The sequence below is a fragment of the Myotis yumanensis genome, unplaced genomic scaffold (genome assembly GCF_028538775.1).
Source record: "Myotis yumanensis isolate MYYU_CA2020_CCGP unplaced genomic scaffold, mMyoYum1.0.hap1 SCAF_2, whole genome shotgun sequence".
Lineage (NCBI taxonomy): Eukaryota > Metazoa > Chordata > Mammalia > Chiroptera > Vespertilionidae > Myotis > Myotis yumanensis.
The window spans coordinates 139,511,657-139,530,815 of record NW_027223753.1 but is presented as its reverse complement, the minus strand read 5'-3'; the positions used below and the strand labels follow the sequence as shown (position 1 = coordinate 139,530,815).

Sequence of the window (19,159 nt, the reverse complement as noted above, 5' to 3'; positions counted from 1 at the left end):
CATTACTTGACACTATATAATTCCCCCACACACATTAGTTCCAAATACCATTGTGGAACTGAAATCTTTTTATAAAAGACTCTGATTTGTTTTATAGGTTTATTAAATTAGCAAGCAAAAATCTGTATCTTCACAAATATTTCACATTAATATTAATAAACAAGTCAGTTCTTAATGGATTTTAAAATTCACTCCACATTCAAATAATATTCTAACCCCAAAGATAGGCAAGCCTTCCATGATACAAATGAGGAAGCTGAGCTCCTGAGATGAGATGACACAAATTCCTACAATCATAATGTAAACCAGAGTCATAAATCATTCATAGGCGACCCTCGCTTTTCTATTAAGTAAATGTATTACAGTAGCCAATATGCAATCAGCATAAGTTTCACCAATTTAAATGTTTTACAAAGATGTACATTTTACAGGGGGGAAAAAAAAAACGGTTTCAATAAAAAAAAGTTTGGAAGAGGAACGTAATATGAAATTTACAAATAAAAACACACAACTATAACCCGTATCTAAAACACCATGATAGTAAAACAGATGTGAATAAATAGGTTAATGATATGAGATTGGTCAAAAAACATCTCTGCTGTTTTGAAAGGCTGATAAGTTTTCAGACCAATAGTAAGTTTTACTGAGCCAAATAAAAAGAAAAATCACTCTGTCAGCAGAAAACCTGAGGAATACTATGTATGGCACTAACTGAAATGAAGGTGATCTCTATTTCAAAATGATGTCTGAAAGATAAAACAAACCAAAAAAAACCCCGAAGCAACATTCTACCTCCACATCTATAGGCCAAGACAAAAGTAGGCTTACAATTTTGAGTACACCAAACAGACTTTATTCTTGTATTATAATTTACTAATTATTTTATTATTTTCCATACAAACAACTGTAAACCTACTTTTGCTCCACTCTGCATATAACATGCATTCTACTTAGGCTGGTTGAGAAAAAAAATCTATCAAAAACATTTTACATAGCATATTTTTAATTCTGACTATATGCAAACTGCAATTTGAAGAAGCATAAAGAAGAAATTACCCACAACTGTATTAGCAAAAGACAACTGTTACCATTTTATTTCCTTCCAGTATTTTTCCTAATACTATGTAGACACTTCCATTATTAAAAATTCTATAGGTGTTTTAAAGCACTGCTTGTCATTCTGAAATTGCCTTCTTTTTCAGGTTATGTAAGGAACACCAGTGGACCCTTAAAGCACATCTGTTAGACTACGCAGACTAGTTTAAAAGCAATTCCACCACAGACTGCATCAGGGTCCTTTGGGTAAGAAAATACAATTTTTAAAAATCAGCGAGTTGAAATCACACACAATTCCTGAGTTTTCTGGTGATATATACCTAATTGGTCCTTATTTTATGAGATAATTTAGTAAGTTCAAGATTAGCAATGATGATCAGTTACAGCTAAGTTATACTTTCCCCTTGGCAAAACTCCTATGTACTATCATTTCATTTTCATTAAATTATGAAATAGTTATGAAGGGATTACAAAGTACTTATAAAATAGTCACGGGGATGTAAAGTACAGCATAGGGAACAGAGTCAAAAATATTGTAATAACTATATATGGTGGCAGGTAGGGTTCTGGAAATATGGGATGGGAGGCAGAAAAATCACTTTGTAAAGGACAAAAATGCCTAATCACTATGCTGTGCACCTGAAGCTAATACAAAATAATATTGAATGTCAACTGTAATTGAAAAATAAAATTATTAAAAAAGGAAAAAAAGGTATGGATTCTCCTATCAACCATAAGATATGACTTAATATTTACCCAATCAATTTTGAAGAACTAGAAATTAGGTCTTTTAAATTATCAACATCATTTCTATTTGAGTTTAAGCTACATTGGTGTTTATATAAGACTAGAGGCCCGGTGCACATCTGTGCACTGGGGGGGGTGGGGGGTCCCTCAGCCCCAACCTGCGCCCTCTCACAGTCCGGGACCCCTCGGGGAATGTCTGCCTGCTGGCTTAGGCCCAATCCCTGGGCCTAAGCCAGCAGTCAGACATCCCTCTTGCAGCCCAGGACCCCTTGCTCCTTACCACCCGCCTGCACCAGAGGCGGGAGAGGCTCCTGCTACCGCTGCTGCGCTTGCCAGCCATAAGCCCAGCTTCTGGCTGAGCAGCGCTCCCCCTGTGGGAGTGCACTGACCACCAGGGGGCAGCTCCTGCGTTGAGCGTCTGCCCCTTGGTGGTCATTGTGCATCGTAGTGACCAGTTCCGTCATTTGGTCGATTTGCATATTAGGGTTTTATTATATAGGACTAGAGGCCCGGTGCACGAAATTCGTGGACGGGTAGGGTCCCTAGGCCTGGCTGGCCATCAGGGCCAATCAGGTTCCCTGCCTCCTCCTTCCCTCGCTGCCCATGCTGTTACCATGCAGTTCCCTGCCTCCCAGCCTCTCCTCCTCTTCCTTCCCTTGCTCCCTCAGCACCCTGCCACCTCTGCTGGTCGCCCCGCCATTTTCCACGCCACCCCATGGTAGTCAGCGCACATCATAGCGAGTGATCGAACTCCCGATCTCCCAGTCGAACTCCTGAGGGGACAATTTGCATATCAGCCTTTTATTATATAGGATAATACTGTGAGCCCAGCCGATGTGATTCAGTGGTTGTGCATAGACCTATGAACCAGGTGATCACAGTTCCATTCCAGGTTGCAGGCCCATTACTGGGTTGCAGGCTCAATCCCCAGTAGGGGGTGTACAGGAGGCAGCCAATCAATGACTCTCATCATTGATATTTCTCTCTCTCTCTCTCTCTCTCTCCCTCTCTGAAATCAATAAAAACATGTTTTAAAAAAAGGTAACACTGTGAAAGACAAACACATATTAGTTAAAATAATGGTCAGAACTGAAATAAAATATTGTTTAAAATGTAATGTTGCATGTTTAATTAGATCAGGCTTGTGAAATTCTAAAAACCAAGGCAATTGTCTCATTTGGGGGGAGACATGTAACATTCTACATTGTTCAAATATTTTTTTAAAAAACATGATATAAACACTTTGATTTGGAAATAAGCAAAACAGAGCATTCTGCTTAGGTAGTTATATTCCTTTCTATACCAAGGTACCTTACATTTTTTTGGTCTGTTTCCTATGTTTGAAATGGGATAACAATACCTATCTCAAACGTTTGTGGTGAGGATTGAGTTAATACATGTAAACCACTTGGTACTGTGCCTGCCACCAAGTAAGCCCCAATAAGTGTTAGCCATATATAAGCCTGTTTTTTGTTGTGTGCGTTTTTCCCTACTAGGAGGAAAATACAAGCACAGGCTCTAGGACTTCAATGAAAAGAAGGATTTCACACTCTAACTTATTAAGGGCCAATGTTCAAAAATTTACTGAAGATTACCTAAAACCTGAATGCTAAGCATCTACATTGCATAGAACTGCCTAAATCTAAAAGAGGTCCGTTTACCAAATATGTTTTTTTTCCTTACAGTTAGAGATATTATATCCCCATGTGCCTGTCAAAGTCTCAGCATCCTCACGACAGGCTTACGGCCAAGATTCCATACTTTACTAAAAACCCTATGAGAGCAACAGTAAGCTGGATTTAAAACGTGGAGATCAATTAAAAAATAACCTTCCCAGAAATAAGTAACAATCCTGCTCACTGGGAAATGCAATGGAAAATATGTTCAATAATGATGCCAAACGGATTCAAAAATTACGGTTCACCGCCTGAAAAAGAGTACAAAAAGGGTGGAGGGTGCATCAGCTCTGCATTCTCTTTCCATCACAGTGATTATTCAATAAACAGTTTTGCTTGCTTCTTCCATAGGTTTTCCAAGGACTGTAGACAGAAAAAAGATTTGTCCCTTTCTGGACCATCTTCCCCTTTTAACGTGGAAAGTCCCACTGAGGTAACATAGGAGGCTGCATTGGGTCAGGGCCAGCGTCGGACCCAGGCAATCTAGAGTCTAGAATCTAGAGACCACCATCCAGACTAATCACCAGGGACTGTCAAGTACACTTCCTAAACCCAAGACTCAAAGATAACCAGGATCAATTTCATTCGCTGTTGAACCTGAGAACTTCCACAGAAGATAGTAGTTACCGCCACTTGCCTTTAATAGGTTGAAGGTGCTATTTAATTACCTTGCCTTTCTACTGTCTACTCATCCATGTAGCTTAACTTTAGGCGTCACGTCTCCAATACATCTTTTTCCTCCCCCAAAGATTTTCCCTAAAAAATAATCCAATACCAAAAAGGCGGCCTTGATAGCAGGGTCTCGCTCCCCTCTTTTCAGGAAAATGAATGGCCTCGCCAAAAAAAAAGTACAGCCGCGCCACGCTGGGGGACAACAGGCTGATCCTAGCTTTGCAACTCAACCTGGCGGGCGCCGGCCCCGGTCTGCCCACGCGCAGAAGGCACCCCGCACCTTCCCGGCGTGTGGCTGACTCGGCTCAGGGCCCGCAGCCCTGGCGCCCCGGGCGCAGGCTCTCCCCGCGCCCCCGCCGCCCGGGGGGCTCCACGCACCGCGCCTTCCCCGGGAACCACTCACCTTGCTGGGCTCCCGCGTCCTCGAGCAGCAGGAGCAGGACCAGTAAGAGCAGAAGGAACAGAGGCATAGGGGAGGAGGAGGAGCTGGCGCGGGGCGGGAGCGGGCAGGAATGGGAGTGGGGGAGCGCGGCCCCTGCGGGGGCGGCGGCCGCGGCCCGGACTCGGGGTTGGTACGGGCTGCGCCCAGCTCTCACCACCGTCCGGCTCGCCATCGCGGCGGCCGGCGGTCCGCCTGCATAGTGCGGGCGCCCCGGGAGTCCCGCGCGCCCGGGGCCGCGGCACCCACCCGGCAAGGAGGCGGCGGCTGCGGAGAGAGAACAAGCAGCGGCGCGCGCCTTGCTCCGCGCCGGGACCCCCTCCGCCCCTCACTCCGCTTTCGCTTCCTCTCAGGTCCCTTCCCTCTGTTCCCCGCCCGAGACCCCAGGCCGGGGATGCAGGGGAGGGGAGGGAAGGAAGCGAATGCTCGAGGCGCGGAGAACGACAGCGACGGAGCTGGGCGGCGAGCCTCCCGCACTCCCGCGCCGCGTTCCTCAACCCTGCGCCCCGCTTGCCGCGCTCTCCCGCCGCCCCGGCTAGCTGGCAGGCAGGCCGGCCACAGAGCCCTCGCGCTCCCTCCAGCGCGCTCTGGCCACGCCTCCTCGGCCGCCTCGGCCAATCCGCCGTCAGCTCCGGTCCGTCTCCCCCGCCCCACCCAATCAACGCGCTCTCCCCTCAATCGACCAGTGAGCTCCGCTACCCACTACTCGAGCTCCACCGCCTCGCATCTCTCTCCTCCAATCCCCTGAGGCCTTGGGAAGCGTCCCACCCGCCTCCCCCAATCTGGGTTCCACCCCCCAAGCTCCGGCCCCCGGCGGCCCCCGCCAGACCCTGAGATTTGTTATTGTTGGTACCTCAGCCCAAGCAGATCCCGCTGAGGCGGCCGTCTGCTCCGGTCAATGACTTCCGGGACTTCCCCCATCCCGCTCTCCCAGCTCCTCAGGCTGTGCCTGCGCCTTGCTCCTCCCTCGCCGCACATCAGGCCACTGGAAGGGGTGGGAAACCTGGATTCTGGATGCTTTTAGCTGGGAGCTGCGTCTAAAGGATCTTTCTTTCTTTCCATTTCTTTCTTTTATAAAAAACAGCGTTTTGTTTTTTAAAATAATAGCTACTGCCAATTGTTGCGGCCACTCCCAGGGACAATAACAGATGAATGTACCCTGTTTCCAATGCCTTTTACTATATTATATTAGGGGGGAAACAAAAAAAGGATATAACAAGATTCATGCCGCCAAAGTAATTTAAACCTAGCATGCTGACATTCATTCTGCCCCTCTAGACTTGAACACCTGCAAAACCTGTGTTATGAGTTGTAGGAGTTGCACCCTGTTACACAGACATAGTCCAGGATCTCGTGTTGGGACAGAGATGGAAATACATTGTGAAAGTCAGAATAAAATGAGTGCTAATTAGAGTCACAAACAATTTGATGGAGACTGTCAGGATAGAGTCACAAAAAGAACTGGGTTTTGGGAAAGCTGAATCCACCGGACTAGGAAGTGATTGGCTTTAGAGACGGGAGAAGTGCCATCCTGGATGTATTCCACATGGGCTCCTAAGGAGTATGGTGTCATTAATAATACAGAGCACTGGAAAGGTGGAGCTGGTTGTGTGGGGAAAGGAGTTAATTTTGGATATACCAAATTTGAGATGTCCTGTCTGCTAATGTGAAGCTATGTAGCAGTCAGGTGGACATTTTGGTCTAAAGCTTACGATGAGGAATGCCTTGAAGTTATGGGGGAAAACTCAGGAATAGATGTAATAATCAAAACCATGGAAGAGACTGATATCCTCAAAATCTGAAAATTGTAAAGGACTTTGGAGGCCATCTTTTTCAACTCCCTGCAAATCCCTCATACATTAAAACTGCCTACCAAATTTATTTAAAAAGTATTTATTGGAGCCCCACCAGCGTGGCTCAGTGCTTGAGTGTCCACCTGTGAACCAGGAGGTCAGGGCACATACCAGGGTTGTGGACTCAACCCCCCAGTGGGGGGTATGCAGGAGGCAGCCGGTTGATCAAAGATTCTCTCTTACCATGGATGTTTCTATCTCTCCCTCTCCCTTCCTCTGTGAAATCAATATATATATATATATATATATATATATATATATATATATATATAAAAGCATTTATTGGATGCCTACTAAACCCTACTATGCTTTAGGCCTAATGTAGGTAGTGGGCATACAAAGTTCAATCAGAGGAGCCTACATTCTGAGAGGGAGGCGACCATGTAAACAAATCCATCTGTAATCAGCTGCATGTTGAAGATAAGAACTGATGCCACAAAAATGCATTGGAAGGATTTTAAGAAGCCCATTATGGCAAGTATAAAATTCCAGCTGTAGTGAATAAGACGACAAAGTAAGGAAGGTGATCTCAGGCCAGAGGCAAAGGAAGCTAGATTACAGGTGAATGGTGTTGCTGGAGCTGCATGTGCTAGGACTTGTAGCAGCCATAGTCAACTCCATTCCTTGACTGGTAAATGAATTAATGCTTTGGATGAAGGCTCTGGGGAAGAGTAGAGCTTCAGGAAAGGAACACGTGTGTAGTTATATATGAAATACCAGGAAATTAAGCTGTGTGTCACTTTAATGCATTTGTTTGTTCACTCCATGTTAAACATAAATGCAGGTTCTCAATCTAAATTTCAATTCACCAGAATTTTCTCCACTTTCTGTGTCTTCCTTTTTCTTCATTTTCTTTCTTCATCACTAAGGAGTGGCGGGATAGAGAAATTGGAATTGATCTGTAGAGAAAAGGAGAAATATGAAAAGAATGTTTACATCCCATTATTTCTGCTTCTAAATGAATCTCAGCTCAGCCACTGCTAAGAAAATGAGACTAGAGGAGAAGACCCTGGGGCCTTTGCTTCATACAGAAACATCTGGGTTTTCGCGGTAAGATACGGTAAAATGCATTGGCACTATCGTTGCTATTAAATGACTGTTAAGCATTAATAAAACAGAAGAGGCTCGTTTAATATGGAATTTATACTGGAAACCTTGGGATGATGGTGTGTAATGAATCATTGTTGGGCTTTATCAGTGAGTGTATATTTTGGGCAGGATAACAAAACGAGGGAACAAATGGTAATTTACTTTTGTGATCCACTGCGGTGGGAGAGAAAGAAGAATGTGGCATTTCTGGGGAAATATTTCCAACTTCAAAGCCCAGGACTCTAAGATCTGGTTATTTTCTCCCAGGAGCATTTTCTTTGTCCTGTTGACTGTTTGGACAAATGTTTACAGCCAAGTTTGTTGCTAAATGTCTGAATTCTCCTGAGGCGGCTTTCTTCCTTCCTGTGAACAGAACTGGTCTGGATACATTTTCTGTTTATCTTGTAAGCTTGTTTCAGTTAGTAATTTCAGGCAAATCCAGCTCTCAGGTTTATTACTCATATTTTCTTAACATTTATAAACAGTTTCTTTAGGTATCTGTTACAGCAAATTTAAGACATAAGCCTTAGGAACCTAATTTATTTTAGAAGATATTTCATTTCTACTAGTGGATAGTGAAAATTATGTGCAATTTTTTTGACATATTTCAACAGATGACTGACTTTGATCATTTTCCATTTGCCTTCTACAGCATCTTTCTTTTTCTCTCTCTTCCTCTTCCCCCTCCCCTTTGATTTTTAGGAACATAATAAAATAAATTCAATTCACTTGTCAGAACAAGAAGGCTTCAGCTTGGTATTTTACCTCTGATGGTGGCTGCAAAAGATTTTAGTAAAAGCATGAAAACTGCCCTCCATAACATAAACATCGTGCCAAGACATTAGAGATTAATTATACATGAGAACTAAAAAATGAATAATAAACATGCCAGAGTACCTGAGATAATATTATTTAGGCTGTGTGCCTCTCCTGCTATTCTTTCCTGTGGGACCTATGCTGGCAGCATAATCAAGAATTAAATATACAGAGTTGAAATGCTGTTTGGCTTCTGAGAAATTTAGTTGTTGTTTCATGAGATCATGGAAACAGCCCTGGACCAGACTCTTGTATCCAAATTCCACTTGAAAGTGCTGTATAACCTACAGCAAGTCTTGTAGGCCTCGGTTTGTCTACAACTGAAGAAGGTTGGATCTTGTTACAGAGTTTGGGTTTTGACAAGTCTTCCAAATTATCACTATCCACTGCTCCCTTTTATCTCACAGTCAAATTATAAGTCTTTAATGCCTACTGCTACCTAATGGAGGGAGAGGACACAAAAGCTGTGACTACAGATTTCCTCTCTGGGAGAACATTGTGCTGAACAGGAGTGCACCTTAACGCGTGTGCTTCACATCCCATAACCCCAGCCCAGCAATGTCTTTATGAACTGGAGCTAGAGGAAGAGCCCAGTTCTGTTCTGTGGAAGAAGCAAGCAGGGCCTTGGAGCAGGAGGGAAACATTATCAGGAAGGAGATGGGGGAGATCAGAGGAGATGAGCTGGCCTGCTCAGTGGCTGGAAGCTGGAACAGAGGAGAGGTGAGAAAGAGTGAAGATTCCCCAGTGACTGGAATGCAAAGATGCTTGACAGATAGAGATAGCTGATAAATAAATCCAACTGTTTGCTCTATAGGATGTACTGTAACCTTCCTCCGCCTGCCTTCCAAACTCCCCATTACGTTTACCAGGTCACAGCCTTGATCCAGCAAAACTTTGGGAAAGAAGGAACATGAAAGTGGGGAGGGAAAATCAGGTGGGTGTCCAGCTTTATTTTTTTAAAATATATTTGTATTGATTTCAGAAAGGAAGGGAGAGAGAGAGAGAGAGATAGAAACATCAATGATGAGAAAGAATTATTGATCAGCTGCCTCCTGCACACCCCACACTGGGGATTGAGTCCGCAACCCAGGCACGTGCCCTGACCAGGAATCAAACCGTGACCTTCTGGTTCATAGGTCCATGCTCAACTGCGGAGCCACGCCGGCCAGGCAGTGTCCAGTTTCTTGATTCTACATAGAAAGGGCAGCATCCTCAGGAAGGGAAATGAAAGCAGACATCAAACACTCAGAGAAAGCAGGAGACTCCTGAACCAGAGGTTTGAAACATGTAAACTACCATGCAACTCCCCATCTTCTTGACAAGAAACTAGGTTTCCATTCCTGGGTTTGGAGTCATCCAGGCAACTCCCATCTATTAAGTGAGGACAAGTGAAAAATAGTTCCACTTTTTATTTTCTAAGAACCAAGAGAAAAGAAATAGAAGGTGAGATTTTTTAAAATGTGCAGATCACATCTTTCAATGATTCCTTTTGAATCATTTAATTAAATGTTAATTTAGAGCCATTAAATTTAGTAAGTCAATAAAATAGGAACTAATATTTTAAATAATAGCAAGCCTTGGAAAATTCAGAAATTTAAAAGAAATACCTAAGGTTTTTTAAAACAAAGAAGAATATCATCTCCTTGATGTTACAGTCATAGACTAGCTGATGTTAGTCTGCCTTTTAACATAATACGATGTAAATGAGATGCAGAATATATTATATACTTTTAGTTAAACAGATCCTTTTATTTTTGGCACTCTATTAACCATGGTTTGTGAAATAACAGATTGTGGGCCAAAAGGAAATAATACGTTGTTCAGATTAATCTGATTTTCCATGAGCTTCTGCATTAATAATCAGGTTTTAATATCAATATAAATAATACTTTACATTTGACTGACATATGCTATCACTTTGTTCATAGTTAACATACTGCACAAAAGTGAAAATGTGAGGTTTTTTTTTTTTTAAAGGATTTATTGCAGACCAAGATAACTCCTAGGAGAAAAACAAAGGAGAATACCATTTCCCTGACCCTGCTTTTTTTTTTTTTTTTAATCTTAAAAGACATGCCTAATGCTCCTAGAATTTTGAATAAATAGGACAATTTCTCATCACATATCTGGCATTATTGGTGATCTCTATAAATCAATGCTTAGTTTTCATTTGTATATCTGAAGATATGTCCATTCATTTTTTTGTGAATATAATCAGTTAATTTGATACTTCTGACTTGACTAAAATATAGGGCGAGAGCAGACCTTGATAAAAGATATAAACTATTGAGTCAAAAAAATTCATGGATTTCCTATTTATTTGGGACTCATTTGGAAGACACCCAGATATTAACAGCCCCATCTAATGACAAAATTTAATCATTTGTTTAGCTGTTTGATTTGAAAGAGTAAAAGTGGTTTTATTTCCTCCAAAATCAATTACCAGACATACGGTAACTCAGGATTCACTTTAATCTTTCTGTCATTTGCTATTATTCTTGTATTGACAAACAACTAATACAAAGAAAGTACTTCATGATCACAACATAAATATAGCCACTTGACTCTAGACCAGCAGTGGGTAAACTACGGCCCGCGGGCTGGATCCGGCCCGTTTGAAATGAATAAAACTAAAAAAAAAAAAAAAAGACCGTACCCTTTTATGTAATGATGTTTACTTTGAATTTATATTAGTTCACACAAACACTCCATCCATGCTTTTGTTCCGGCCCTCCGGTCCAGTTTATGAACCCATTGTGGCCCTCGAGTCAAAAAGTTTGCCCACCCCTGCTCTAGACACTGTTAGCCGCATGTGCATGCAATTAATTAAATCAACTGCAAATGATACACCCCCAAAGAGCCATGCTGAATCAGCCCCTAGATTTTATTTTAATAATAACTACAACAGTGTGTATAAGAACAGTGAAATTTTCTTCAAGTGAACAAACATACAGCCATTCATGCATGCTTATGGAAGCCATCCATTTAGAGGAATTATAGTCATACATGGGCCAGAATAAAGTTTTTAACACCATCAGTCCCCTAATAGAAAACAAAATGAAACAAGCCATGTTTGAAGATATGCTAAAATATTATACTCACATTTGTAATCACATTTGTAATCATATTCTTGCTTCTAAAGGTTATTTCCCAAACTTTGTATCTGTATATTCTATATGTAGATAATTTAAGTTCTTCTTGACCTACTAATAATTATTTGCGGTCCTGGCATTATTTTCATAATTGTGGGTCTCATTCCATTCTATCATGTTAAATAACCCCCATCTTAATTTTCCCAATTTAAATGAAACATGAGGTACCTAACATTTGTAAAAGATAGAATTAGTAGCTGCTAAATAGCTTTCTTTAAATATTGTCTTCATGGCCTTAATGTAGATAAGAAATTATAAGAAAACTGTATTTAGGAGAAGACAATATGAATTGTTTCTGAAAATATCTTGAGAATGTAAAATGTCCTTGGGGGGAAGAAAATCAAAGAAGCTCAGAAATCTACATCTTGCCCAACACATGCTATCCCCTCCTCCCCTCAGTCGGGTTTCCAAATTGAATTAAAAACAAGCTGCATAAAAATTGTGACACATAATTTTATGGACTAGGGAATAAAATGAACTACTCTACTGAGATGGTAAGTACCAACGGAATCTCCAGATGGGGCTTTAGAAGTTCCGAGAGCCTCTTATGGAAACCTGTGACCTTTCAGTAATGGGAAAATGTTGAGAACCACTGAGTTAGAAGATTTCATTCTGATGATTAAACTGTGTGAGTTCATTAGTGTCTTTGGCTTTTTCAGATTTATATTTTAAAATCCTTACGTATCTGTTTCTGCCAAGTTTATTCCCATCCTAAGCTGTTTATCTTCCATATTCCCTTTCTTTTGCTCTAAGAGTCTAAATGAAACACTTTGATCTATTACTGGAATGTAGTTGACCCAGTGCCCTCTCTGTCACAATGTTGATTCACAGCCACAAGGAGCAATGGGCAGCAAGCCAGGCTACAGATAGTGTCTAAACCCTGGGAACAGGTCGGATGTGGTGCTTGCTTAATGGGCCCCTTGGTCTTCAGCAAGCAGATCGCCTGTCGCCGAGGGTACAGCTTTCTCATTGTAGGAATTAGTGGCACACAATTTCCTGTCACCAAGATTCCTCAGAAGGCTGTTTGTGACCAGCATGAGGTACTCTTCTCTAACAACTGAAGAATCATGGGCTCTAATTCTGGGTCACCTCCCATGCTTAGGGACCTTGGCCAGAAGAGAAAGGGCAGGGGATTCATGTTTAGTGAGCACCCGCCTCTGCTGGGCATTGTGCAGATGTCAGTTATTGATGTCTCATGGCATCTCAGCCAGGTAAGTATAATTACTCACACTGATTCACTGACTCGGCCAGGACTCAGCGGGGTTGAGATTCCAGGCCTGTCTAATGTGAGAGCTTGTGTTTTCTCCACTTGACCACGCTGCCTTCTCAATGTTATTCTAGGAATTTTGCTTACATTAGTCACTGCCCTGGATTCTTTCCAAAGTCTGCTACCAGCAGGTAACAAGTACCTAATAAAGTGCATTATTTTCTTGTCATAAAATTTTTATTTGGTACCAATGGCTAGTTTGAAAACTCTACTAGCAAATGTCCATTTTATTTCTTGCATTTTCTGAAATTTCATCAAAAAATTCAAGCCTTGAATATTTTTTTAAACATTACAACTTTTATTGATTTTTAGAAAGGGAAGAAGAGAGAGAGAGAGAGAGAGAGAGAGAGAGAGAGAGAGAGAGGCATCCGTCGGTTGCCTACAATGCATATCCTGATCGTGATCAAATCCACAACCTAGGCATGTGCCCCAACCAGGAACCGAACCTGCAACCTTCCATTACACAGAAGGTGTTCCAACCAATTGAACTACAGGCCCAGGTGCACAGGCTCAGGTTTTAGAGATGTATGGGATCGAATTTAGTGTCCAGAGAATGTATTGGTATTCCTCATCTTTGCCAAATGTAGTCTCACAAAGGGTTAAAGAATCTGAGAGATTAATTTCCAATTAAAAATATGTGGATTCCAGATCTTAGCTGTTATAAATTGTGCTATGAACATAGGAGTGCATATATTCTTTCTGATTGGTATTTCAGTTTTTTTAAGGATATATTCCTAGAAATCCTAGGGATCACTGGGTCAAATGGCAGTTTCATTTTTCATTTTTTGAGCAAACTCCAAATTGTTTTCCATAGTCACTGCACCAGTCTGCATTCCCACCAGCAGTGTACTAGTATTCCCTTTTCTCCAAATCCTTACCAGCACTTGTCACTTGTTGATGATAGCCATTCTGACAGGTGTGAGGTGATACCTCATTATCATTTTAATTTGCATCTCTCTGATGATTAGTGACTTTGATTAGCTAAGATCTGGAAATAGCCCAAGTGTCCATCAGTACATGAGTGGATAAAAAAGCTGTGGTATATTTATACCATGGAATACTATGCATCAGTAAAAAAGAGGTTTCTCTTACCCTTTGAGATAGCTGGAGGGACCTGGAGAGTATTATGCTAAGAGAAATAAGCCAGTCAGAGGAAGACAAGTATCACATGATCTCACCTATATGTGGAATCTAATGAACAAAATAACCTGATGAAAAAAATAGATCCAGAGACATAGAAGCATGGAACAGACTGGCAAATCTCAGAGAGAGGTGGGGTTTGGGGAGTGGGTGGAAGAAATTAACTGGGGAACTTATATGCATATATGCATAGCCCATGGACACAGACAACAGTGGTGAAGGCCTGGGAGGGGTGTGTGGTAGATAGAGGGGGTCAATGGGGAAAAAAGGAAACATCTGTAATATTTTTAACAATAAAGACAAATAAAAAAAATAAAATTTCAGGGGGAAAAATAAATAAAATAAAAATATGTGGGATTGACCACAAATGTTTATTCCCTCCTCCCATCCTGAAAAAAATGTTGTTAAAATGATATTAGAAGAATTAAGAAGTTATGTACCAATAATGACAAGGACTAGCATTTTCTGAATTGATGCAAAAGAGCTGGAATTTAAGAATCAGAACTGAAAATGGAATTGGAGGATAAGAAAAACTTGATATATTGGACTATAGGATTCTAGTGCCCTTTATCACCCGGCTTTCACAATCCCAAAGACCACATTAGATATCTAAAAAATAAATGGAATGTTCTGAAACTTCACTGAGATTCTGGAACATTCTGCTACCCACTATTTATCATGCTGCTTAAGTTTTGTCTTGGACATGCTCTGAGTCACAGTGTGCCAGGCTTGGTCAGTGGATACTTTCATCCCATATCCCTGGAGTCGCAAAACCCTGTTTGCATTTTAACAGGTACTTACTAGGTGGGCAAAGGCATGTATGACTTGGTATCAAGCTAATCTAAGAAGTAGCAAGTTAATTTCTACTGAGCCAGTTCGGCAACATAAAAAATGTGAAATTTTGTAATGAAACATGCAAGAATTGTGACAAAATTAACTGAGCACTGATGGAATTTTTTCTCAACCACTGGTGGATCTTAGAATAACCCTTCACTACCATAATCCCAAAAAGGACAATTTCTCTGTCAAAAATCATGTTTGTATCTCTGCTTTGCACCACCTCCTCCTCCATGCTTTCAACGTGGTTTGCTACATCTAACTTCATTAAGTCTGCCCACACCTCTCCATAGCGTGAGTGAATAGCATGGTACAAACCTATAAAGAGTTATACTGTTGGGTTGTCTTAGCGTATGTGTAAGGCTTTAGAGAATCTCTTCCAGGAGCTTGATTTTTAAATAATCTTGTGAAGTGATTCACAGACCATTGCTTTAAGATCATGGGGATTTTAGGATCCAAACTTAACTGTGAATGTTATCCTATGTATGTGCTTACATCCTAAATTCCCAAATTATTTTTTGGTTAGACAGTATGGACTATTTAACATAATCTGGGTGTCTCTTGACAGTAAATAGCACCATCATAGGTTTACAATAAAGGTTTGATGAATGAATAATGTATGGATGAAAAAATTGTGAGTCTTTAGGACTTAGAAAAAATTATTTTATTGTTTAGAATGGCCCTTCTGTTTCTAGGCTTTGCTACTAGTATATGTCATAAGACCCATGTTACAGGTTAAAAATAAAAAATAAACCTCTATTTAGTCAATTCTACATGCTTAGGTTTCATTACTTGGAGCCAAATGCAGACCTTATGTGTATTTATGAAGGACAGAGGTACTAAAATCCTGCTGAAACAAAATATAAGGCATATTCACATTCAACAAATTCTAAGAGAATTTTGTATTGAAAATATCTATATAATAAAAGCCTAAGCAACTGTTATGGCGGAACGACCAGAACGACCAGTCACTATGATGCGCACTGACCACCAGGGGGCAGACACTCAATGCAGGAGCTGCCCCCTGGTGGTCAGTGCGCTCCCACAGGGGGAGCGCCGCTCAGCCAGAAGCTCTGAGGCGGGCTCACTGCTGGCGAGCCCAGCGGCGATGGTGGAGGCTTCTCCCGCCTCTGTGGCAGCACTAAGAAACAGTGAGCCGAGCAGTAAGGAGCGAGCAGGTGGGTGATAAGGAGTGAGGGATCCCGGATTGCAAGAGGGATGTCTGACTGCCGGCTTAGTCCCGATTCCCGGGGCAATCGGGCTTAAGCTGGCAGGCAGACATCCCCCGAAGGGTCCCAGACTGCAAGAGGGTGCAGGCCAGGCTGAGGGAACCCCCCTCCAGTGCACAACTTTCATGAACCGAGCCTCTAGTTTGTTATAAATTGGTATAGCAGTCCCTTTCATGAATGTAGAGTATAGAGTTACAATAGACTGTTATTCCTTATTCCCTAATCTAATTAGATAATTACTAATTTCTAAAATGTCAAACATACTGTCCTCAATACTATAGATGCAAATATGAGTTACGAATGACTTTCTAATAAGTTCAAGAAGCTTTTTATGATGACTGGATAAGGAAAAAATATATATGATACAAAGGGGAGTCCAGTGCATACCATGAAACAGGTGTAGATGTAATTAATGGAGACATTACATTTTGTTGGAGGAATCTGGAAAGCTTCATAGAGAAGGCCTTAAAGAATAGATAGGGTTTTAGTAGGTTGAAAGGTAAGTACACTATCAAAGTAGAGAATGGTGTACACTAAGCCATGAAGATGGCAGCATGCAAGGTATAAACTTCAGAGTTACTACCTACCATGTGAACTATTCTATTTTTCTCAGCTCCCCAAAATTGTCAAAATATCATTTAGATCATTGAGATACTTCATTTACATTTTAATTCAGCCACCTTGGGCCCTTCTGTCAGAGAAAAACTTTTATTTCTCCTTTTAGTTCTAGCAATGAAAGTAGGGACTTGAAGACATTGCAATTTGAGGGTATTAATGTAAATGAATTCTTTATTTGTACCCACAGTGTGTGGAAGAGTTTGGAATATATTAATACATCTTTATTCTCCATGATGATTTGAAAGATGCCCTATTTTAATGATATCAGAATTATAATAAACGCAATCTCCTTGACTACCCTTGCCCATTGTATAATATGTGATGCTCTTGAATTGCACTCCTTGTCAAAAAAAAAATATCACAAAAAGGAAGTGGTAGAGCCTGTGAACTGATAAGAGTGGCACTTTGTGAATTGTTCCCCAGTGTGGGAGAATCCCTAATGAGTCCTTGTTTGCCATGTCATCTCCCTATTGTTCAAATGCAGTCTATGACATTGTTCCTTGATGGTGGGGTGGAGAGATTACCCTTCTTCGAGGTTATCCAGTACTTAATACCATGGAGTTTTGTGCACATAACCTTAAGATACCATCCAAATGATTGAGCAGACTCTACAGGGTTCAGAAAAGAATTTTAATAAAATGTGTGTATATAAAAAGTTAGACCAATGTGTGGGCGCAGAGAAGCTGGAATAATGGAACTTTTGTGAGAGCCACATGTAGACTGTGCACTGTTCCACCCTAGAGAGTGGCATTCACATCATAGTCTGTGGAATGGCGCTCTGATAGCTGGGTGGTGCACAGCCTCCAAGGCCATGCAAGGCAGCCCAGGCCATTCTTTGGATTGTCTTTTGTTTTGCTTATTGTGGCTGAAGAGGCCTCCCTTGTCAAGTTTCCCTAATGTATTCTGCCTTTCCTCCGTTTCATGGAGCCTTGGCAATGGAGCATCCTGGCAGCTTTGCTATCCTGAGCTGTCTTTGGCTATGTCCTTGACTCCCTAGATTACCCTGAAAATTGGCAATCACATACCCATAGTCTTTGTTGGGCAATTAATGAGGATGTTTTCTTTGTGTTACCGTCTTTTTTCTCCTTTCTGATGCCAAGGTCTTTCCCTGCCTATGTCTTTTTGTTTCAAACAGAAATATATCTTGTCTTTGGGTCCTTTTATTAGGATGACTACATCATATATTGTCTAATCAGGGACACTTTAAAATGTATTGTATGGACATCCTAATATAAGGGCACAATAACCTAAGATTATTATCTAAGAAGGAGCTATTGATAATGGCCCTAGAATAACAGGTAGAAACTAGAACTGTCCTGGGCCCCCTGGGGTGTCTGATCACCTACCCTTCTCTTTCTCCAAGGTGATACTTTTAAAGACAGAAGCAGGTTCACACTTTTAAAGTTAGAAGCCATAGTTTGAAATATTTCCTTTAGCAAGTAGGTAGCCATTGTGCTAATGGCCCTGAATGTCTCCTCACCGTCATGGCACTGCCCCAGGACTTTACAGACCTCCCTCCTCTCCAGCATCTAAACTGGTAACCCTGGAGGCCTCTAGGGCTCTGCTCTGACAGAGGACTGTGTCATACCAGTTGCTAAATACTTTTTCTGCTCCTTACAAAGTCCCTATTTTTCTTTGCCATTCTATCGGAGTCCAGTTCCAGGACTGTGGATACACCCATTTCAGTTTTCTATTTCATCCCTACATACATGTGTGTCCTACTCAATTCTGTAGATGTTGTTTCTACACATCATAAATAGCAAGATACTTTTCTGCTCTGAGGAGAAGAAGGTATTTGGTTTTGTTATCAGCATCACAGAACTGCAGTGTGATTATGATTACTTTACGAGGCAGCTTTGAAAGGAGAGCTCTGTCTCTCCGTAATCACAGCACTGTAGGAAGATTGTTGCTGTCTGTGAATTCACTCCTCTGATTGGAATGTGGAGAAGATGACTGGTCTGCATGAATAAGAATAGAAAAACTAAAGGAAAATTTCAAAGAGAGTTATGACTAAAAAGAGAGTAGAAAATTATTGTATCTTTTGCTTAAAAATCACATGCCAGCCCTGGCCAAGGGGCTCAGTCAGTTTGAGCATTGATTGTCCCATATACCAAGAAGTTGTGGGTTCAATTCCCAGACAGGGCACATACCCAGGTTGTGGGTTCCATCCTTGGTCAGGGCACAGGAGGCAACCGATTCATGTTTCTCACATTGATGTTTCTCTCTCTCTCTCTCTCTCTCTTCTCTTTTCTCCTCCCTCCCTCCCTCCCTCCCTCCCTCCCTCCCTCCCTCCCGTCCTCCCTCCCTCTCTCCCTTTCTCTTTCTCTAAAATAAAAAAACATACCATTGGGTGAGGATTAAAAAGTCATATGCCATATCTTTTAGATTACTGGGTCAAAGTAAGACCTTTCCAGAAGCAGTAAAGAAAAAGAACAAAATTTAAATTTTGTGACTGATGGGAAATAAATCTTCCTATTTTGAGACCATCAAATACTAAACTCGGATGAAATTCCTTCCTCCCCTATGTAATTATGAATTCAAGGATGAGCTCTGGATCAAAAGCTGACA

General features: G+C 41.4%; 1 protein-coding gene across 4 annotated transcripts in view; it reads right to left on the bottom strand.

Annotated features, from left to right (window-relative positions):
• DCBLD2 (discoidin, CUB and LCCL domain containing 2) overlaps positions 1-19,159 on the bottom strand; it is a 177,369-nt gene that overhangs the window by 94,069 nt on the left and 64,141 nt on the right. For 3 of the 4 annotated variants that reach the window (XM_070406104.1, XM_070406105.1, XM_070406106.1), the window contains exon 2: positions 7,253-7,342. In XM_070406104.1, the coding sequence (XP_070262205.1) occupies positions 7,253-7,292 (40 nt within the window). In that variant the 5' untranslated portion in view covers positions 7,293-7,342. Of the gene's footprint in view, positions 1-4,554; positions 4,978-7,252; positions 7,343-19,159 lie in introns of those variants that run through there. The other variant, XM_070406103.1, reaches the window with a different exon arrangement.